The following is a 21,557-nucleotide window of genomic DNA, read 5'->3' as shown; positions in this document are numbered from 1 at the left end:
ATGTGACAAGCTCTTTAGACTTTAAAAAGATCTTTTATATTTATCTTGAGTTGCCATCTTTCTCTGTTACAAATTTTATTTGCTACGTGTACTTTTTAAAAGAATAGTTTTTGCTGCAGTTTACATCAATTAACATATGCACTTCATGAAGGGAAAACCCTTTCTTAAAAGAAGTATTTCAGTGAAGCAAGTTTCATGTCCAGAAATTTGTGGTGCCATATTTCCTTCTGGTTTTTTGTTTTGGTGGTTTTCTTGGCCATATCTTCACCATTTTGGGGGTTTAATTTTCAATATGTCCTCCTGTTCTTGTAAGATCATTTTTGTGTCCCTTACCTCCCTGGCATCTCACTGCAGTCCAATGAAGGAGGTGCCAAGAGTAGTGGTCCTATTTTGCATAGGAGGAACGTGAGGCTTCGAAAGGGGCCCTGCTGCCTGTCTGCCTTGCCAGTGCTTTTGCTCACAATGCTTCTCCTCACCCTTCTTCCCTGATGGGCCAGTAGATTTGGGAAACCTCTGTCTAGAGGGCAGTTTGAAAATGGCTTTGCCGAGGGCAGGGGATGCTAGGACATGGGTTCTGACTGAGAAGCTTGGTCTAATTTAGGGTTTTGGATTTGATTGTTGGGCTCCCTCCCCAACGATCAAATCCAAAGCCCTCCCTTCCAAAGCCCACCTTGTTTCTGCCCCCTGGGGCAGGATTGACTGGCTCTGAGGAGCCCTGAAAAAAGCTTGGTGCCCACCCTTATTCTCCCCTTTCTCTTCCTTGAGGTTCCTGCCCATCCTAGGCCTCTGCCTGGGCACAGGAATATGGCTCTCATGCACATTCCTGCAGTGGCGAGACAGGGTGGTTATCCCACTGCATTGGGCAGGAAAGAAGGCTGGTGGCAGGCCTGTGGCTTAGCCTGATGTCTGGGAGGGGTGGGAAGCAGGAGTCCAAGACAGGAAGCAGCCCTACCTTTAGGAGCCAAGCACACAGGCAGGTCCTCTGCAGTCATTATCCTCTCCCTCTTTTTCCCTGTCATTTAGCTTGTCCCCTTGACAGCACCCCTTTGTTCCCCACCCAGTAGATTGGTTGTTGTCCCTGTGGTGGAGGCCCATTCTCCTGCAGAGGCAAGTTCTCAGCCAGCCCTGAAAACTGTGTAGCTGCACAGTTCCCAAAGTGCTTAGAATTGGCTGTGTGTCACAGGTGAGGAAATGGGCTTGGTGAGGAAACGGGCCCTCTGAGAGAAAGTGGCTGCCGTTACTGGCACGTCCAAAAGGCACTGGCTCTCCAGACCTACACAGCCCAGCTGCTCTGCTCTAAGAATCTGCAGGTCTCTATGGTATCAGGCCAGGAATCTGTCCCTGGGCTGAGAAAGAGAAGGGAGGGGAGAAGAGGGAAGAGATGGAAAAGGAAGGGTGCCCTTCCTGGCCTCGCTGGCCTGGCCATGTGAGCTTTGATTTTTACAGACTCAGTCTTGTGGCATTCTGCCTCAATGCTTAGAGCTGGCCCCAGGGGCCAGGCAGCAAGGAAGTTTTCTTCTGCCAAAAAGCCAAAACACAAACCAACCCAAGGTTAGGGGTGGTAGGGCAGGCCAAGTCTGATTCTCCCATGTGGGTGTCTTCACGTAAGAGCGTGTCTATGTGTGAAGGATCTGTGGTCGGTCTACTCCACTAAAGCCTTCATTCTGTCCATGATGAACCAGAGGCCTTGGCTGCTGGAGGCAGGCTTTGAACCTTGGTCTTTGTGACTTCAGGTCTGCTGGTCTCCCACTCCCGTACCCCACCGTGTGTGAGGTGGTAGGGTGCATGTGCCTCAGCTTGTTGGTGAGGGTGCAGGTGAGATTCTGCAGCTGGGGAAGGCTGAGTGCCATAAGCTCAGGAAGCACCTCCAAATTAGAGCCTATCTGTACACACCCATCTGAACATGAGACCGCAAGAATCCCACTCCTCCTCACACAGGGCATCTACCCTTCCCAGACCCCTTTTTGATCCGAGGAAATAGCTGCCTGGATTCTTTTCCTTGTGGACCAGCTTTACCTCTCCTGGGTTTGGGTTTGCCCCCAGTGAAGCCCTGGCAGACAGCTGATGTGTTTCCCCTACTGCCAGCTTTCCTTGGCACTAGGCATGCAGGCAGGCAGTTGGGCTCCCTGCAGACTTCACTGGGACTAGAGGTTCTCAGTGGGGCCCTCGCAGCAACCTGGTGAGGTAAGAGGGATTCCCAGTCTCCTGATGGGGAAACTAAGGCTGAAAGAGTGAGGGACTGCCAGGGCATCATGGCTAGAATTTAAGACCTGTGTAGTTTTTCTCGCTAGGCCTGGCAGCCTCCAGGAAGGGGAGGTCAGGGAGGGCTTCCTGAAGGAGTGGGAGGAGCAGATCTACACTGGGCAGGGGAGAGGAGGACAGAACAGGGCCCCCAGGATTCTGCCTGGAGTGCCAGGCAGCCTGCCTTTGAGAGGTCTCAGCTCAGAGCTGGCATGTGATGCCGGGCCATGGCTTGGGTGCAGATGGTCTTTCATTATTCAGAGCCCCTCAAGAAGGGCTGAGTCTCTGTTTCTTCATGATGGTTTGTGGGTGATTAAATGTGAGGGATGGGGTCCACCACCACCACCACCCCACTGTCCCAGGCAGCTTATCTTGTCACTGTCTGCCATGGCCATGGTTGGGATGGCGATACGTAGGCCATTGCTGAAGCCTGGGGAGCCTTCACTATGGGCCTAGGACCTGGGCCTTGGAAGAAGGAGCCTGCTGAAGCTCCTGGTGCCTGCTGGGCTATGCCCTCTGGGGTTGGGTGAGCCTGGGGATTGGGCCTTGGCCATCATGCCACAGGCGTCCTAGTTGTGGGATCCTACTCTTGTCCTGGGACAGTTCCTCCTTCTCACTGTCCCATCTTCTGCATAGTGAGGGCCTCTCAGTACCCTGGCTTTTCTTTTCCCCAGTGTCCCCTGAACGTTGTTCTCCCCTGGTTCTGAGTGGGGGAGGAGCACTGGGTCATGGGTCTCCAGGTACAGGGTGTGACTTCCTTGCTCCTCTAAGCGGTCTTCTCCCCAGGCTCCCAGGTTCTGGGAAGGTCTCTTCCTGCCCTTCCTGACCTATGGCAGGTCAGGTGTGACACAGACCGGGCTGGTCTGGCTCTTCCTCTCCCTGTCCCCCTGCCCCCCCCACACCAAATAGGGCAGAGGTCATGCCTGTCCAGGGAATCTTCTCCTGGCAATGGCAGTTCCTAGGGGACCAGGAAAGGGGACCCCAATGTATGTTCTGGGAGGCAGGAGGATGGGGGGTGGGGTTGGGAAGTAGCATAGGTTGTGGCTTTCAAGAACCTAGTAGAGTGTTTCACCCGGCTGTCAGGTCCTTTTGATGGACTTGAGGACATAAGGACATAAGGGCCAGGCTGGTGCCTCCTTACGGGAGAAAGTAAAAGGGGCCAGGTGTAGCCAGTAGGAGTTTGGGAGAGTCAGATGCCTGGCCTTGAACTGCCTTGCCTACCTGGTTCCTGTCTTGGGCAGGTACCTTTTCTGCCTTCACATTGGTCTCAGTGAAAATGTGACCAAGAACACAGGACAGGCTGGAAGTTCTCCTAGGGCCCATTGGCTCTGTGTGTGTGTGTGTGCACGCGTGCATGTGTGCATGCCTGTACCTCTGTGCAAAGGTGTGGGAAGGGGGTGACAGCAGCTCTGCACCGGAAGAGCAAGCTGTTTTCTGTTTCAAAGGGCAGAGTTTGTGGTGGTTCTGTAGTTTTTGATCTGGGCATTTCCCCTGATGCAAGCTCCTCCTTCCACCCTCGGAAACTCTTGTCTTCTCAGGTTGGGTCTTTATGCCCCAATTCTCCCCTCTCTGTGGCAGGGGAGCTGGGGCTAGGCCAGAAGCGAGGCCTCATGTCAGAACCCTGTGCTCCTGAGAAAACTTTGGTAAGGGAGCCAAGGTATCTGCGTTGAAGGAGGTCCTTCCATATGCTACACAGTGCCAGGCGCTTTTAGCTGTTACAACTTCCAATCTTACCAACATGCTTCTGGTGCTGTTGTTTGTGACCTTTTTAATTCTTTTTCTTCTTTTTTTTTTTTTTTTTTTTTTTTTTTTTTTTTTTTTTTTTTTTTTTTTTTTTTTTTTTTTTTTTTTTTTTTTTTTTTTTTTTTTTTTTTTTTTATTATGTGACCTCTCTTCGTACATGAAGCTGTGGGTCTGAGTGTTGTTACTCTTCTGTGTGATGGAATAACAACACTGACCCACAGCTTTATGTGAGGTGAAGCTAGCATTCTAGTCCAGGCAGTCTTGCTTCAGAGCATGTTTCTTCTACCACCCTGCCTTCTAGAGAAACTCAGTCAAGCCCTTTGCTTTATAGGTGGTAAAACTGAAGCTGTGAGAAGTTAAATGAGTCACTCAGCATTGTTTCTTGAGTTAGTGGCTGAGGCAGATCATCTGCCATCCAGACCTGTGTACTCCATGGCCTGTGCTATGCAAGGGCAGGGGGAGCCTACCAGTTCCCTTTGACTGGACAAGGAAATGGCCCCAGACCAAACAATGGGTGAGGCTCAGGGTGGCTGCTGCACTTGGACAACCACTGCCTTGGAGAGGGGGACCAGGCCTCTTGCTGTGACTTGTGTGGGGATGTCTTCAGGGTATGTGATATTTCAGAGATACACCAGTTCTCGGGGCCTGAGCCTGCTTCCTCCCAAGGATGCTGGGACCCACCTGGACAAGGCCAGCCCCAGCCCTGCTCCTGGGACGTTATGGTTTGCTTTGTGTGTATGTCGTGTCAGGCAGGAAGTGGTCCTTACGGAATACCCTTGGGTCCCCATTTCTCCTTCTGGAATCCAGCTCTTTTCCAGGTCAAAGTGTACAGCCTGTACAAATAGTCCTCTACTTATGATGGTTCAATTTAGCATTTTTCAACTTAACAGTGGTGCGAAAGTCATATGCGTTCAGTAGAAACTGTACTTGCAGTATCTGTACAACCATTCTGTTTTTCACTTTCAGTACAGAAACGCCCATTGAATAAATTACATTAGCTATTCAACACTTTATTATAAAATAGGCTTTGTGGTAGATGATTTTGCTCAACTGTGAGCTAATGTAAGTGTTCTGAGCACATTTAAGGTAGGCCAGGCTATGATGTTCAGTAGGCTAGGTGTATTAAATGCATTTTTGATGTATGGTATTTTCAACTTTCAGTGGGTTTGTCAGGATGTAACCCCATCGTAAGTTGAGGAGCATCTGTATTATCAGTGAGGGAACAAAGATGGGGAAGGGACACCACACAGAGCTCCATGTCCCCCAGATAGCCCTCTCTGATCTCTCAGCCCTTAGCAAGGCTCTGTCTGTCCTTAGACTCAGCCCAGCTCTCTTTCTATCAAGTGGTCTTGGCTATGCCCTGGGTGGGGTTGGGAGTGGGGCAGTATCTTTCTTTGTGGTCTCTCCACAAAGGGAAGAGTGTGGGAATGAGTGAATAAACCAGGCTGCCCTCCTTTCAGTGCTGACTCTGGGAGAACCCAGCCTGACCTTGACATTTTCACTACCCTCCTAGTTGATATTCGTGAAATCAAGGAAATCCGTCCAGGGAAGACCTCGAGGGACTTTGATCGCTATCAAGAGGACCCTGCTTTCCGGCCCGACCAATCACACTGCTTTGTCATCCTCTATGGAATGGAATTCCGCTTGAAGACCCTGAGCCTGCAAGGTGGGGTCAAGGGGCTGGAGGAGGTAGGGGTAGTTAAGGGAATGCCCGCTGGCTCCTAGCCCAGTGGGAGACGTGCGCCCTCAGCTCGGCTGCTTCCCCCTTGCTCACAGCCACGTCTGAGGATGAAGTGAACATGTGGATCAAGGGCTTAACCTGGCTGATGGAGGATACATTGCAGGCAGCCACACCTCTGCAGATTGAGAGGTGAGAACCACCCCTGGCATGGTTAGCGCTGGGGGCATGAGGGACCAGAAGATCATGGGCAGGGACTAAAAGGCCTCTGTGTGCTCAGACACTGCCTGCTTACCTCCTCCCCAGGCCTGACCCTAGCTAGAGAAGTGGCCCTCACCTCAGGCTTCTCTTTCCAGGTGGCTTCGGAAGCAATTCTACTCAGTGGATCGGAATCGTGAGGATCGGTAAGTGCTGAGCTGTGTCTCTAGCTCAGCAAGGTGGGTAGGGACAGCCAGAACAGTAGCCATGGGTCTGAGCAGCTGTCTGGAGAGTCAGAGGAACCTGGAGACCTGCTTTAAGTGGGGCTAGGAGGTGGGCAGGTAGTTCTGACACAAGTGCCTTTCAGCAGAAAGTCCTCTGGTGGCCTTGGTACAAGCTGGTGAGAGAAGCCAGCTGGTGAGAGAAGCCAGCGACAATATGCCGTGTGCCCTGCCACTGTGGTCAGAGACTGGACATGCAGAACTGGCTGTGGGTGTCCTGGAAGTGAGGGGTGCCTTGCAGCTTACAGCTCTGAGGCCTGGTGTAATAGCCAGAGAGGCCAGGGAGAGATGGGAGAGCAGAGACCAGATGGTGTGTGTGCTGCACCATGGTGAGGCCCTTCATTGTCCTGAAAGAGATGGGAAGCCATGGAGAGTCCTGTAGAGCGGAGTGACATGATCTGACGTAGAGTTACTTAGGATCACTCTGGGGCTATGTGGAGAGCTCCGTGAGGAGCCACTTTAGCACTCCATGTGAAAGGTGAGAGGGCTTAGGTGAGGGTGATAGTGGTAGGAAGTGGCTGAATTTGGGCTATACTGTATTGTATTTCAAAGATAGAGGCCCAGAGAATTTCCTACAGGTTAATTTTGGGGAGTGAGAGAGAGAGCAGTTGAGGATAGAAGTATGCTTTTTGGCTTGAGGATAGAAGTATGAATTTGGGCTATACTGTATTGTATTTCAAAGATAGAGGCCCAGAGAATTTCCTACAGGTTAATTTTGGGGAGTGAGAGAGAGAGCAGTTGAGGATAGAAGTATGCTTTTTGGCTTGAGGAACTGGAAAACAGAATAGCCATTGACTGAGATGGGAAGACGGAGGGAGAGGCACACGGTAAGCTCAGGGGTTCAGTTTGGGACATGTTATGCTTTATTATGCCTGACAGATGTCCAGGTAGAGCTGTTGAGTAGGCAGGTGGGTAGGATGAGATTAGGGAAGAAGTTGGGACAGGAGATATTAACTTGGGAGCAGAGAGATGACATTGAAAGCCATGGGGCTGGATGAGGTCACCTAGGGGGCAAGTGTGGTAAGAACAAAGGTCCTGTGGTAGATCCCAGGCCATTCCCAGAATAGGGATTGGGGGTGAGTGGCAGCTGGTGAGGTAAGAGGAGAGCCTGTCAGTGTCAAGAGATCTGGCAGCCCAGGGAAAAGGGAGTGATGAGAACTGAGAGTAGACCCTAGGATGTATCAACATGGTGGGAAGAGCAGCATCAGTGGAGGGGTGAGGGGCTCCAGCGGATGCGAAGGGGCTCAGTGACTCTTCCAGGGAGTTTTGCTGGGAAGGGGAGTGAATACTGCAGCAGCACTGATGGAAAGGCTGGTGATGCAGACAGTGGCACTGGAAGCTTCCCTTCCCCACTGGAAGGCGAGGGCCCTGGCAGAGCCTACCTACTGGGTGAGGGTAAGGTCAGATGAGATGGTGTCTGCTCCCAGTGAGTGCTTGCTCATGGTGGGGCTGGAGGAGGAGGTGCACCCGCCCTCCCCTCCCTGACACCCCTTCCAGGAAAGAAGGTCTCCCTTCCTTATCTTGTCCATTCGGTTGCCAGCTCCAGCAGTGTCCCCTAGCCCTGCATTCTAGGCAAGGTACCCCCCAGGGGCAGGGACACTTGCTCTCTGGCTGTATTCCTTTCCTGGAGCCAGCACCCTATGTGGCCCCAGGAAAGTGCCAGGTTGCTAGCAGGTGTGCTTGGCTGGGTATGTCCATCCCCCTTCCTTCCCTGCCCCTTGCATTGTGGTGCTGGGTGCTGATAGGGCCTGGGGGCAGCAGGTTCTGAGGACTAAACTCCTCAAATCCTAGTGGGAAGCAGGTGGGGAACCTACTCCTGAGCTGTCCTTCACAGGAATTTCGAGTGAGCCTGTCCAGTGTCCTGGATGGGCTGACTGACACCTTGGAGGGCTTGAGGTGCAGCTTGAACAGTGCTGGGGGCAGTGGGGGACTGAAGGTTGGTCTTCCCTCCTCTGCTCCTGCGCCTGACCTGCTTTACTGAGCCCAGTCATTTCTTCCTTGCCAGAATCATGGGCTTTTCTTTGCTAAGATGAGGAAACTGAGGTCCTGAGAAAGGGAGAGACTTCCATTGATCACCCCATGGGTTCTGGTCCAGTTTTGCCCTCAGGACTCCATGTTCCCAGAGTAGTATTGTTTACCTGTCCAGCCCCAGGTGGGCTTAGCCCATAGGTCAGAGGTCATGAGAAGTTGGATGAGGCTACTGGGGATATCCCTGTTTTCTCAGTATATCAGCCAAGGACCTGAAGAACATGCTGTCCCAGGTCAACTACCGGGTCCCCAATATGCGTTTCCTCCGAGAGCGGCTGACAGTAAGAGCCTCCAGCGTTTGTCTGCAGGCGGGGGGCAGGGGGCTGGGAGTCCTGGGCTGGGGCCTGACTGGCAACTCTGCTCTGTGCTGTGCAGGACCTGGAGCAGCGCAGCGGGGACATCACCTATGGGCAGTTTGCTCAGCTGTACCGCAGCCTCATGTACAGCGCTCAGAAGACGGTGCATGAGCCACCCACTCTCCCTGGCCCCTGCCCCTCACCCCTGCCCCTCTACCTCATCCCCAGTCCTGTCTGCCTCAGCCCTGCTGCCCTGCCTTGGGACTTTTGGTTGTCAATTCTCCAGTTCTCCTTCTCCTGAGGCCTGCCCCCATCAGCTGCCCCAGCCTATCTGTGAGCCCCTTTCCCACATGGCCTCCAGGGGTTCTGGCCCTGACCAGGTTCTGTTTCCTGCAGATGGACCTTCCCTTCTTGGAAGCCAGTGCTCTGAGGTTTGGTTTGGAGTGGGAAGGTGGGGTTCTCCCCTGCTCTTCTCCCTTCATCTGTCCCTGGGTGATTATCAATGTAGGCGGGGGATGGGGGGAGGGGTGAGCTATGTTATTCTGGGGCCATCTGGGCAGCTATGCTGGCTGAGGCTCCACCTTCCAAGTGGCCCCTCGCTGTCTACCATGCCAGCCAGATGCCTGCCAGCACTTACCTTCTCTCCCTGCAGGGCTGGGGAGCGGCCGGAGCTCTGCCGAGTGTCCCTTCCTGAGTTCCAGCAGTTCCTTCTTGAGTACCAGGGGGTATGGTGTGCTGGGCGGGTTGGGCTGGTATGGCTTGGTAAGGCTGCGGGGGCAGGCTCCTCACTGGCATCTCCCCATCATCAGGAGCTGTGGGCTGTGGACCAGCTCCAGGTGCAGGACTTCATGCTCAGCTTCCTCCGAGACCCCTTGCGAGAGATCGAGGAGCCATACTTCTTCCTGGATGAGGTGAGCCCCACCTTCACCTCATCTGTCAGAGAATGGGTGGGGGTGACCAGACCCCACCCGGGCTCCCAAAGCTAGGTTGTCTGCCTTGCCCAGACCAGTTGAGACTGGGCACCCTTTCTTCTACTCTCTGCCCCCACCCCCATCTCAGGCAGGGCAGGGCTCACTTTCTCTTCCTTCCACATTTGTTCCTGGATAGTTTGTCACCTTCCTGTTCTCCAAAGAGAACAGCATATGGAACTCCCATCTGGATGGGGTGTGCCCGGACTCCATGAACAACCCTCTCTCCCATTACTGGATCTCCTCCTCGCACAACACGTGAGTGTCTCCCATTCCCCTCCCCACCCCCCAGCCCCTTCATGGGAGGGATGAGGGCCATCTGACCATACCTGCCTCTCCTGGCCTATCCAGGTATCTGACAGGGGACCAGTTCTCCAGTGAGTCCTCCCTGGAAGCCTACGCTCGCTGCCTGCGGATGGGCTGTCGCTGCATTGAGTGTGCGTGGGGGCCAGGGGCTGGGGGGATGGAGGTGGGAGGCCTACGGGCTTGACCCTGGTGGTGTTGCTCCCTAGTGGATTGCTGGGACGGCCCAGATGGGATGCCAGTTATTTACCACGGACACACCCTCACCACCAAGATCAAGTTCTCAGACGTCCTGCACACCATCAAGGAGCATGCCTTTGTGGCCTCAGAGTGAGTGGGGATGGAGGACCTAAGGGTAGACTCAGCCCCAGCTCTCTCACTCCTGGGACAGAGAGCAGAGGGATCCCTCAGATGCCCTGTTCCTCTCCCCTGCCTTTCCTTCCTCCTGGCCTCTCCTCCCCTCCACTGTTTGTGTGAGCCATTGCTTCTCAAGTTACTCCTCTGTCTCCTGCGTCTGTGGCCCACACTTTTCCTAGGTCCTTTTCTTTAGCCTGTGGAACACATTGAAACTCTTTTCATCCTCAAAATATTTCCTTAACCCTGGTCTCTTTAGGCCGGTGTCCTGGCAACTCTTTTCCCTTCACAGTGTAGAGGATGTCTGTGCTCCTTGTATCCCGTTCCTTAATTCCTTTTTACTGCCCAGCCTGTGGTTGCTAGTTTCTCTCACCTCACTGAAGGGATCACCAGGGGCCCCCTAATAGCTAAATTTGGAGGCTTCATCTCACCTCTCCTAACTCTCTGGTGTGGCATCTCTTTCTTGCACTGCTGTGAAGCCTCTATAATGGGACAACTCTGGGTACTCCCTTCTGCAGCAGTTTCCACCTCTTCGTTTTGGCTGCCCTCTACAGAATCCCCTGTACCCTGCCAGTGGCCGCAGCCTGCCTCTTGTCTGGGGTAGCTCCTATAGACAAGTGCTCCCAGGCCTGTGGCTTCCAACACCTCACTGTGAGGGGCTATTTGAACTGAGCCTTGACCCCCCAGGATTGTAGGGTCTGCCACTCATCTCCTGCCCTGCAGGTACCCAGTCATCCTGTCCATCGAGGACCACTGCAGCATTGCCCAGCAGAGGAACATGGCCCAGTACTTCAAGAAGGTACTTGGGGACACGCTCCTCACCAAGCCTGTGGACATCACTGCTGATGGGCTCCCCTCACCCAACCAGCTCAAGAGGAAGATCCTCATCAAGGTAGGGGGGAGGGAGCCCCACACTTCTCAGTGCCTCTCCCAGCCCTGGCTCCAGCTGTAGGTCTGGGGCTGGGTGAGGACGCGTGGGCTAACATGAGCTGGTGGTGCCATGTCCCACTGCCTCTCCCATCCCCAGCACAAGAAGCTGGCAGAGGGCAGTGCCTATGAGGAGGTGCCCATGTCTGTGATGTACTCAGAGAACGACATCAGCAACTCCATCAAGAACGGCATCCTCTACCTGGAGGACCCTGTGAACCACGTGAGGGCTGGCCTGGCTGGGCACAGTGGGCATCTTGGGCACAGTGTGTGGGAGGGGCTCTGCTTACAGGACCCCATGGTCTCTTTTAGGAATGGTATCCCCACTACTTTGTCCTGACCAGCAGTAAGATTTATTACTCTGAGGAGACCAGCAGTGACCAGGGCAACGAAGATGAGGAGGAGCCCAAGGAGGTGAAGGCTGCTGGGGCTGGGTTGGCCGGGGCTGGGGTTGGCCGGGGCTAGGGTCAGCTCTGAGCATCTTGGTTGTTGCCCCTCATAGGCCAGTGGCAGCACAGAGCTGCACTCCAATGAGAAGTGGTTCCACGGGAAGCTGGGCGCGGGGCGCGATGGGCGGCACATTGCCGAGCGCCTGCTCACTGAGTACTGCATTGAGACCGGGGCCCCTGACGGCTCCTTCCTTGTGCGAGAGAGCGAGACCTTCGTGGGTGACTACACGCTGTCTTTCTGGTAACCACCCCCAGCACGGTGCCTGTGCTCAGTCATTGTGCGTGCATAGACATGGCACGCCCCAGAGAATCACAGGAACGCTTGAGCCCCTTGTTCCAGACTCATGTGCAACATAATTTCATCTCCACACACACTCATATGTATGCAGACACTGTTTTGGGGTTAGTTTGAAGCCGTCTTGCAGGACTGCCCCATGCCTGAGCTCCTCAGAAGATGGGCCTCCCTCTGAGACTTGATGCCACGCATGGGTGGAACTTGTGCTTTGGGGTCCTGGCCTGTTTCTTACTGCCTCCCCGACCCTGTCTTCCCTCAGGCGGAATGGGAAGGTCCAGCACTGCCGTATCCACTCCCGGCAGGATGCTGGGACCCCCAAGTTCTTCTTGACAGACAACCTCGTCTTTGATTCCCTGTACGACCTCATCACACACTACCAGCAGGTGCCCCTCCGCTGCAACGAGTTTGAGATGCGCCTCTCAGAGCCTGTCCCACAGACCAATGCCCACGAGAGCAAAGAGTGAGGGAGGGGCCGGAGGTGGACGGGTGGGCACGCAGGGGGTGCTGGCTGGGCCTGACTTACCCTGTCCTCAGGTGGTACCATGCGAGTCTGACCAGAGCACAGGCTGAGCACATGCTAATGCGTGTCCCCAGAGATGGGGCCTTCCTGGTGCGGAAACGGAATGAGCCCAACTCATACGCCATCTCCTTCCGGTGAGGGCCCTGGGATGCTGGAAGGTGTGTGGGGCCTTGCCTGGGTCTGGGCCACCCTGACCCTGTGTGACTCTCCTGTCCTTCTGAAGAGCTGAGGGCAAGATCAAGCATTGCCGTGTGCAGCAGGAGGGCCAGACCGTGATGCTGGGGAACTCGGAGTTTGACAGTCTTGTCGACCTTATCAGCTACTATGAGAAGCACCCGCTGTACCGCAAGATGAAGCTGCGCTATCCCATCAATGAGGAGGCGCTGGAGAAGATTGGCACAGCTGTGAGGGGGCCGTGGTAGAGGGGGCATGGCAGGGAAGTTGGGAGAGACCCAGAATCTGACAGTCACTGGTTAGTCTTGTGTGGGTGACAGCGAGGCCTGGGGTGTTGTGAGAACTCCTAAGAGGGTGTCCTGGAGGGATATCTGAGCTGTGCCTGTGGATGGTGATATGCACTCAAGCAGAAGGATCCCTGTGAGCCAAGGTGTGGGGTGAGGATGTCCTGGAGCCCACACAGGGGAGGTGCACACACTGGAAGCACATGCAGCCGGGCTTGGCCTGGACTCAATCTCAGGGCAGAGGAGTGTGGTTGTGGAGAGTCCTTCTGGTGGTCAGTGTGGAAGGCAGAGCCACAGGGACCAATGATGCAGGGGTTGATACACCCTGGAGTGGGGTCATGGCCTGGATGGAAGGAAGGAGTCTAGGATGGGAGGTCATTGGGAGACTTGTCATCAGCAGACGTGGATGGCTGGGGAGAGGCCTGCCATCCACTGGGGCCTGGGGCTCAGGTGGTGGGAAGGAGGGGCAGGAAGAGTGCTGGGGGTGAGGCTCTTCCTGATTTTGGGCTCAGCAGTGAACGAATGAGCCATTGAGAAGAAAAAAACATTAAATGTGAAGTGTCTGTGGGGCACCCACTGCAGGTGTCTCGGTAGTAGTTGGAGTTTGGGCCTTTAGGAATGAAGATAGAGAGTTGAGAGTCCTGGGTGGACTTCAAGGGTGAGAATGTAGAGAAAGGAGAGGAGGGTGAGGGTGAGCCCGAGCCCCTGAGGCCATCGCCATAGAGGCTGGGAGATCCTGGTGGGCCGGGGGGATGGCTGGGGAGAGGCCTGCCATCCACTGGGGCCTGGGGCTCAGGTGGTGGGAAGGAGGGGCAGGAAGAGTGCTGGGGGTGAGGCTCTTCCTGATTTTGGGCTCAGCAGTGAACGAATGAGCCATTGAGAAGAAAAAAACATTAAATGTGAAGTGTCTGTGGGGCACCCACTGCAGGTGTCTCGGTAGTAGTTGGAGTTTGGGCCTTTAGGAATGAAGATAGAGAGTTGAGAGTCCTGGGTGGACTTCAAGGGTGAGAATGTAGAGAAAGGAGAGGAGGGTGAGGGTGAGCCCGAGCCCCTGAGGCCATCGCCATAGAGGCTGGGAGATCCTGGTGGGCCGGGTGCCAGTGAAGGGGGTATACTTGGTGGCCTAGTGAGAAGGGCTGAGTGGAAGTCAGTTGCACTGGGGAAGGGGCACATGAAGCCAGTAGCTGCTTTTTATCTCTGGGCTCTGGGGTACTAACATGTCCCACTGTGTCCCTTTCCAGGAGCCAGACTACGGGGCCCTATATGAGGGACGCAACCCCGGCTTCTATGTGGAGGCAAACCCTATGCCGACTTTCAAGGTACAGTGCAGGCTTCTGGGCAAAGAAATTGGAAGGGTCCCCAGCTGCTTGGGGCTTGAATTTCTGTGTTCTGGGCCCATCTGCAGTCCTTGTGGAGAAGTGGTAGTTGTGGTTTTCTGAGGCCCAAGAGGTCATGTGAGATGTGTGGTTGCGGAACGACCACAGCTCTCCCAGGGCTGACCCACTCCCTAGCCTCTGTCCCTTAGGTCAGCACTAACCCTTCCAGATTGTTCCCCAGGAAAGACCCTTTTTACTCCATGGGTAGCTGTAGGGTGGGGGTGAGAAGCACTGGCCAGTCACTCCCTTGCCTCATGGAGATCTGTCAAAGAGGATCTTCCTCTTTTTGCCTTTTTCTCAGGTGTAGGAGCCTGTACCCTATTCCTTACCCTTTCCTCTCACCAGCCAGGGGGCCTCACTGCCGGAACCTTCTCCCACTTCAGAGATGTGGAATGATGGGGTCCTAGTCATTCCCATAGTCTTCCAGGTTCCGAGGAGGTGCTCAGGGCAACTGCAGACTCTCCCTTCCCCACCTGCCAGCCCTGACTGCTGAGGTTCTCCCTGTGGCCCAGGGTGGGGCTTGTAAGGTTCCACCTGGATCCTGAGGAGTTTCCTTGGCAGAGGCCTTACCTCTTCCTGATCATACTTGTCCCAGAGCCTCCCTGCAGTGCAGTGGAGAGAATTGTAACTAGGACTGGTTGCTGGCAGTAGCACCTCCCCCTGGCCTGAGCCCAGGCTGGGAAGCCCAAGCACACGTGTGTCCATGTGAGCCCTGGTCAGGAGTGGCAGGGAAGGCCTTTCCCCTTTCACTAGTGCTTCTTGCCTCTGCAGTGTGCAGTCAAAGCCCTCTTTGACTACAAGGCCCAGAGAGAGGACGAGCTGACCTTTACTAAGAGCGCCATCATCCAGAACGTGGAGAAGCAAGAGGGAGGCTGGTAAGACTGGTCCCTAGGGCCAGAGGTCTTAGGTCCCTTAGGGTGCCAGGTGTCTGAGGGCCCTGATGGAGTGTCTGCCCCACAAGTGTATCAGCGGTGTCTTGCCTTGGCCTGGCTTAGGTGTGGGAGCCCCAGCAAAGGGTACCCTCCTCATGGAAGTTTGGGGTGGTTGCTGCAGGTCAGCACCCTGTGGTTCCCATAGGTGGCGAGGGGACTATGGTGGGAAGAAGCAGCTGTGGTTCCCGTCAAACTACGTGGAAGAGATGGTCAGCCCGGTGGCCCTGGAGCCTGAGAGGGAGGTGAGACCAGAGCCGTGTGGGTGGGACAAGTTCCCCACCCAGGGGCTCCTCTGCACACCCCAGCACACGCAGTCCCAGCCATGCCTGTACATGCACAAACACCTGTCCCACGTGGGCCAGTTCTACCCTGTGTGGCCATGCTTTATGGTCTTTGACAGAGCCTGCCACACTTGGCTGGCTGCGGGCACACTCTCAGGGTGTATTTGTCACCTGTACACAAACAGCCTCTCACATCTGTGTGCAGCAGATGTGCTGACCATCCTGTGGGCTTTGCTTCCCACAGCACTTGGACGAGAACAGCCCGCTGGGGGACTTGCTGCGGGGGGTTGTGGATGTGCCGGCTTGTCAGATTGGTGAGCCCCCATCTCTCTCTCGCCCACTGTTCCTCAGGTCAGGCTCTCTCCTGCTCCTGGGGAGGAAGCTGATGGCTGAATCCCCAAAGGCTGCCCTCACTCCAAGCTCTCCCCATACTCTGGACACCTCCTTGACACCCAGACTTCCTTTGTCACCCCAGCTTTGACCCCTGCATGCTTGCCGTGGGCCAGGCACTGTGGAGTCCATCACAATTGGTGGAGAGCAAAGATGCTGGTGGCTGGCTGGCACCCACAGTCCTAATGGGTTGGGCCACAGGAGTGTGGCAGAATCTTAGAGATGGGGTGGGAAGAGGGGCACGGTCTGAGGAAGAGACATGAATCAGGCAGAGCTGAGGTGGAACACTTGCTCCACCATGCTCAGCAGTGACCTTTCCCTGAGTTGTAGTGTCCTCATCTGTAAAACAGGCCTGCAGAGCAGTCCTCCCCCTTGGTAGGGTGTGGTGTGGAGGAAATGGGATGAGATAGAACTTATTTGAGCCAGTGCCTGGGGAGTGGAGTGAAGGATAGAGAGATGTCTATTCCCAGCCCTTGTCTTCTCGCCCTCCCAGCCATCCGACCTGAGGGCAAGAACAACCGGCTCTTCGTCTTCTCCATCAGCATGGCCTCAGTGGCCCACTGGTCCCTTGATGTTGCCGCTGACTCACAGGAGGAGCTGCAGGACTGGGTGAAAAAGATCCGAGAAGTGGCCCAGACTGCAGATGCCAGGGTGAGAGCCTGCTGGAGCCTGGAGGGTGCTGGTGTGGGGCTGGGTGGGCAGCACATGGGCCTGTTGGGTAGCCAAGGCCTCTAGTTTCCAGAGCAGTAGGCTGGATGGCAAGGGCACAGCCTCTGTAGGTCCTGGCCATGAGAGAGGAAGGTGGCTGGGGTTTGAGCAGGCTTTCTTGCAGACAGCTGAAAGAGCTATTGGGGCAGTGGGAGGAGATGGGGCCCAAGCTTGGTTGGGAGGATGAAGCTTCTGGAGGAGAGGCCTCTTCCACTGAGCCTGGGGGAAGAGAGAGAGAGAGAGAGAGAGAAGTATTCTCAAGGATAAGGGAGGTCCTACTTGGTGGCTATTTCCCTCAGTGCATTTGATGGGTGGATCTGTGACAGTTGGAGAATGGGCACCTGTGAGCCGCACAGAGAAGGAATGGGGTGCTAAGTATTTTGCTATGGGTATGCCCTGTAAAGACAAGGTGCTGCTGGCAGGCCAGGTGGTTAAAGGACTGGATCCTGGGGTCTAGGCTGGAAAGGGAGGAAAGAGTGTGAATATAGGAGCTGCTGAGAGAAGAAAGATGGGGGAAAGTGGACCCCCAGGGTGAGAGGACAGGAAAGGGCACTTGTGGGTGGGCTTCTGCAGCTGAGATTTGGTGCGGAAAAGAAGGTAGGTGTGCTGGAGTGAGGGGAATTGAGGTGGTAAGAATCATCCTGAGGACACAGATAGAGGCAGAGCCAGGGGCCCAAGTACCCACTATAGTCAGAGGGGAACCAGGAGGAGGCATTTTTGCTCATGGACAAGGCTAACTAATGAATGATCTGAAAGCATTACCAGGAAGTGTGGTCAACCCCAGGATCCCTGAAAAGTCACTGAGGACATGGGTGGTGGTGAGGATTCTGCCTCCCAAGTGTATCCTTGGGACAGAGAAGAGGAAGGGTGACTTTGGGATGAGGGTGAGGACAGAGGGGCCCTTGTTTACTGCCTGGTGGGATCTGGAAGGTGGGCGTGCCCAAGGCTGGCAGGGGCTTCCTTCTTCCGGGCAGGGCTCTAGCCTGGGGCTACAGGGCCTTGTGTGTGTCACCAGCTCACTGAGGGGAAGATGATGGAACGGAGGAAGAAGATTGCTCTGGAGCTCTCTGAGCTTGTCGTCTACTGCCGGCCTGTTCCCTTCGATGAAGAGAGTAAGGGCCAGGACCCAGTGGGGTGTGTGTGTTCCTGGGGGCTGGGTGGTGGAGGAGTGTTAGTGCCCCCCAACACTGCCTGGGTGGGCAGGCTCTGTAAGTGTTCTCCCTGTTTGGCCCAGAGATTGGCACAGAACGTGCCTGCTACCGGGACATGTCATCCTTCCCGGAAACCAAGGCTGAGAAATATGTGAACAAGGCCAAAGGCAAGAAGTTCCTCCAGTACAATCGGCTGCAGCTCTCCCGCATCTACCCCAAGGGCCAGCGGCTGGACTCCTCCAACTATGATCCTTTGCCCATGTGGATCTGTGGCAGCCAGCTTGTGGCCCTCAACTTCCAGACCCCAGGTGAGGAGGTCCCCTGTGAGACAAGGTGGGGAGGGGCAACATGGGGCAGTTAGGCTGGAATACACTGTGATCTGGCTCTTCCAGACAAGCCGATGCAGATGAACCAAGCCCTTTTCATGACTGGCAGGCACTGTGGCTATGTGCTGCAGCCAAGCACCATGCGGGATGAGGCCTTCGACCCCTTTGACAAGAGCAGCCTCCGCGGGCTGGAGCCCTGTGCTATCTGCATCGAGGTCGGTGTTGCTCAGCTGTGGATGTCAGGGTGGGAAAGGGGCTACTCTCGGCCAGGGAGTATTTATACCAAGCTTGCCAAAAGTGAGGTTGTTTTAGGAGCCAAGGCTGGGGGGCTGGTTAGTTCAAATGGGGAAGGGCACAGAGCCAACAGAGGGAGCAGTGTTTTCTTTGTCTGGGACAGGGGGTGGGGGCACTGGAGCTAGGCTATGGAAGATATAACTGTCCTCTTAGGTGGAAAGTCAGCTATGGGCCCTGCTGTGGGGGAAAGGCAGCTGGGCTAACCATGGTCAGTTCTTGGCACCAAGGAGTCAGGCTGTCCAGTAAGGCCAAAGTGTAGGTAGCCATTGCTTGGCAGGAGTAGGCTGGTCAGGGTGGCAGAAGATGGACAGGAAGCTCGGGCTGATGGTGAGCCAGGGACCTGTATGCATGAACAAGCTAGAATTGGGCTCGAGGGTGAGTGACCAGGGACCCCAGGGCTCTCATGTGTTTAGAGCAATCCTTGAGCACCCCCAACACACCCCGGGTGAAAAGCAGTGACAAAGTCTAGTCTGGTGCTGTGGGGGCCAGGGCGGGCAAGGCCTGTGCAGTGTTAAAGGAGTGAGGACAGGGTGGGGTCCTCACTGGAGGTGATCGTACCACTATTCCTGAGATTTTTTTTTTCTTTTAAATTACTAGTAATTTAAAACATTTCTGTGTTAAAACAGACATGGATTTAAGATGAAGTAGATTTCAAAACTCACATGAAAATTCTGGCTAAAGCTAAGCTTTTCAAACACATTTTTATGGGCAGTATCTACTCTGGACCTTAGGGCCCAGCAGGGGGCGCACTGCCTCCACTCCACAGGGGCTCCCTGAGCCTGTGCAGTGGGGGAATTGGAGGGAGCAGGAAGGACAGTCCCAGGCCCATCTTTGCTTGCCTCACAGGTGCTGGGGGCCCGGCATCTGCCAAAGAATGGCCGAGGCATTGTGTGTCCTTTTGTGGAGATTGAGGTGGCTGGAGCTGAGTATGACAGCACCAAGCAGAAGACAGAGTTTGTAGGTAAGTTTGCCTTCCCCAGTTACCATTCTCATCCTCCAGGGGCACTGAAGGCCCCTCTCCATCAGTCACTACATCCTCTCCCGATGGTAGCTTGGAGCCCTTCACCCTTTCTTTCGCAGTGGACAATGGACTGAACCCCGTGTGGCCAGCCAAGCCGTTCCACTTCCAGATCAGTAACGCTGAATTTGCCTTCCTGCGCTTTGTGGTATATGAGGAAGACATGTTTAGTGACCAGAACTTCTTGGCTCAGGCTACTTTCCCAGTAAAAGGCCTGAAGACAGGTGAGCACCCTTCCTTGAGACAGCACCCCCCTGATCTTGCTGCCAGGGTGGGGCTGGGTCCCTTACTGGGTTCCCTTCTGGGCTGAGGGCTGGGCTTGCTTCTTGTAGGATACAGAGCAGTGCCTTTGAAGAACAACTATAGCGAGGACCTGGAGCTGGCCTCCCTGCTTATCAAGATCGACATTTTCCCAGCAAAGGTTGTAGGTGGGGCTGGCCTGGGGTGGGAGGGGAGCCGTCAACAGCCTCCTGACGTACAGAGGAGTCATTCAGGTCTTGTGCACTTGCCCTTGTTGAAGCAGGAGAATGGTGACCTCAGTCCCTTCAGTGGTACGTCCCTGCGGGAGCGGGGCTCAGATGCCTCAGGCCAGCTATTTCATGGCCGGGCCCGGGAAGGCTCCTTTGAGGCCCGCTACCAGCAGCCATTTGAGGACTTCCGCATTTCCCAGGAGCATCTGGCAGACCATTTTGACAGTCGGGAACGAAGGTGAGGGAGATGGAGGAGTTCTGGGGCCAGGAAGACAGTTTTACTTCTTCTGTATCTCTTTCTCCTGGGTAGAAAAGTTATATTTGTCTCCTGTGGGCTGTCCCATTGGGCTGCAAGTCTCTGCTACCAGTAAGGACACTCTTCCCTCTGTCCAGGGCCCCAAGAAGGACTCGGGTCAATGGAGACAACCGCCTCTAGTTGTGCCCCAGCCTCGCTGGAGAGCAGCAGACGCTGCGCACCTTGTGGAATGCGGTGAACTGGGTTCTTTGGAAGAGGCCTGCTGTGGCAGCCTTCCTGGTCATGCAGCCTGGAGTCTGGATTCCAGCAGTGAATGCTAGACAAAAACCAAGCCATTAATGAGATCTATTACTGTTTTGGGCCTCCACGCCTCAGCTCTGGGTGAAGGCAAAAACTGTACTGTGTCTCACATTAAGCACACATATCTGGCCCTGACTTCTGGAGATGGATCCTTCCATCTTGTGGGGCCAGGACCACAGTCAAAACCCCTTGGAGAGAGAGGCTGCCTCAGCCTGCGGCATAGGAGGCTCCAAGGAGCCGCTGACATTCCTGAGAGTGGAGGAGGAGGAGGAGCCTTGCTGGGCCAGGGAAACAAAGTTTACATTGTCCTGTAGCTTTAAAACCACAGCTGGGCAGGGTGAAAGGGTAGATGCCCCTGCAGTTTGGCCCTGAAGCCAGGGCAGAGGAACGTGGGGCCTGTGTAGAGAAAGGCTCTGCCCTGCCTGAGGAGGAGGACATAGCACAAGGGCATATTGCCCACGGCTGGGAACACTACCCAGCCTGGAAGATACAGGGGATCATGTTAAAAATAGCAGTATTATTTTTCTTCTCAGTGGTATTGTAACTAAGTTATTTACTCCTCCTGCTCCTCACTCATGTAGAGAAACCTCGGAGCAGAGCCTTTGAGAGGAAAGCAGCGGGTGGTGCCTGCCATGTTGGGATGGGCTCAGTTCTGGATGTTAAGGCACTGTCAGAATTGGGGAGGGGTTGGGAAGATAAGAAATAGCAAAGCCTATTGTGAGGTTTTTTTGTTTTTGAGGCAAAGACAACTCAATATGCTTTCCCTTAGGAATGAAAAGGGATTAAGGGGTTGCCTGCCTCGTAGGTAGGTGGGAGACAGGCAGGCAGGCAGGTGCTGAATGAAGCTACTGCGCTTACTGCAGCTTCTGTCTAGCTGGTAAGAAGGTGCAGGGAAGGAGATGGAAAGGTTAGGAAGGCAGCCCCCACCTCTGAGGACAGAGGCTGGGGTCTAGGCCCGTGGGCGCAAAGGTGCCTCATAGCATAGCCAGCATTCAGCACACGCAAACCCACTGCCCACATTTGGGCTCAGGGTTGGCCATTTGCTAGTTCTGCTGCCCTCTTAAGATCTGACTGCCAAATAAATCATCCTCATGTCCTTTTTCCTTTAATTTGTATGCTTTTTGCAGGGGCTAGGGAAAGCCTGTTGTCTGGTGACTTGTTAACTAGGGACAATTGCCTGGTGGTTATACTGCAATAGAAGAAGGTGCAGCATTTTTGGAAACTTCTTAGGTCATGAAGATCTTCCCTTCTGTGGGCTAACGGGAGGTGTAAGGACACCCTCTCCCCCATGCCCTCCAAGGGTGTAGCTAGATAGA

The 21,557-nt window shown here is 54.7% G+C and overlaps 1 protein-coding gene across 2 annotated transcripts in view; it reads left to right on the top strand.

Annotated features, from left to right (window-relative positions):
- Positions 1-21,350, top strand: part of PLCG1 (phospholipase C, gamma 1) — a 36,054-nt gene extending 14,704 nt beyond the window's left edge. Inside the window, exons 2-32 of one of the 2 annotated variants that reach the window (XM_008590937.1) lie at positions 5,498-5,650; positions 5,761-5,854; positions 6,019-6,066; positions 8,366-8,450; positions 8,545-8,628; positions 8,862-8,896; positions 9,118-9,190; positions 9,275-9,376; positions 9,573-9,691; positions 9,785-9,870; positions 9,946-10,066; positions 10,814-10,982; positions 11,118-11,240; positions 11,330-11,431; positions 11,520-11,707; positions 12,021-12,221; positions 12,296-12,415; positions 12,505-12,685; positions 13,981-14,058; positions 14,887-14,990; positions 15,193-15,289; positions 15,573-15,642; positions 16,212-16,369; positions 17,442-17,538; positions 17,661-17,885; positions 17,970-18,118; positions 19,044-19,158; positions 19,278-19,439; positions 19,548-19,636; positions 19,739-19,923; positions 20,079-21,350. In XM_008590937.1, coding sequence (XP_008589159.1) covers positions 5,498-5,650; positions 5,761-5,854; positions 6,019-6,066; positions 8,366-8,450; positions 8,545-8,628; positions 8,862-8,896; positions 9,118-9,190; positions 9,275-9,376; positions 9,573-9,691; positions 9,785-9,870; positions 9,946-10,066; positions 10,814-10,982; positions 11,118-11,240; positions 11,330-11,431; positions 11,520-11,707; positions 12,021-12,221; positions 12,296-12,415; positions 12,505-12,685; positions 13,981-14,058; positions 14,887-14,990; positions 15,193-15,289; positions 15,573-15,642; positions 16,212-16,369; positions 17,442-17,538; positions 17,661-17,885; positions 17,970-18,118; positions 19,044-19,158; positions 19,278-19,439; positions 19,548-19,636; positions 19,739-19,923; positions 20,079-20,121 — 3,656 coding nt within the window. In that variant the 3' untranslated portion in view covers positions 20,122-21,350. Of the gene's footprint in view, positions 1-5,497; positions 5,651-5,760; positions 5,855-6,018; positions 6,067-8,365; positions 8,451-8,544; positions 8,629-8,861; positions 8,897-9,117; positions 9,191-9,274; positions 9,377-9,572; positions 9,692-9,784; positions 9,871-9,945; positions 10,067-10,813; positions 10,983-11,117; positions 11,241-11,329; positions 11,432-11,519; positions 11,708-12,020; positions 12,222-12,295; positions 12,416-12,504; positions 12,686-13,980; positions 14,059-14,886; positions 14,991-15,192; positions 15,290-15,572; positions 15,643-16,211; positions 16,370-17,441; positions 17,539-17,660; positions 17,886-17,969; positions 18,119-19,043; positions 19,159-19,277; positions 19,440-19,547; positions 19,637-19,735; positions 19,924-20,078 lie in introns of both variants that reach the window. The other variant, XM_008590936.1, reaches the window with a different exon arrangement.
- Positions 21,351-21,557: the final 207 nt, after the last annotated feature.

Source organism: Galeopterus variegatus, unplaced genomic scaffold (genome assembly GCF_000696425.1).
Source record: "Galeopterus variegatus unplaced genomic scaffold, G_variegatus-3.0.2 Scaffold6476, whole genome shotgun sequence".
Taxonomy (NCBI): Eukaryota; Metazoa; Chordata; class Mammalia; order Dermoptera; family Cynocephalidae; genus Galeopterus; species Galeopterus variegatus.
Note: the sequence above shows the minus strand (reverse complement) of the source record. Positions and strands in the feature narration are given on the sequence as shown.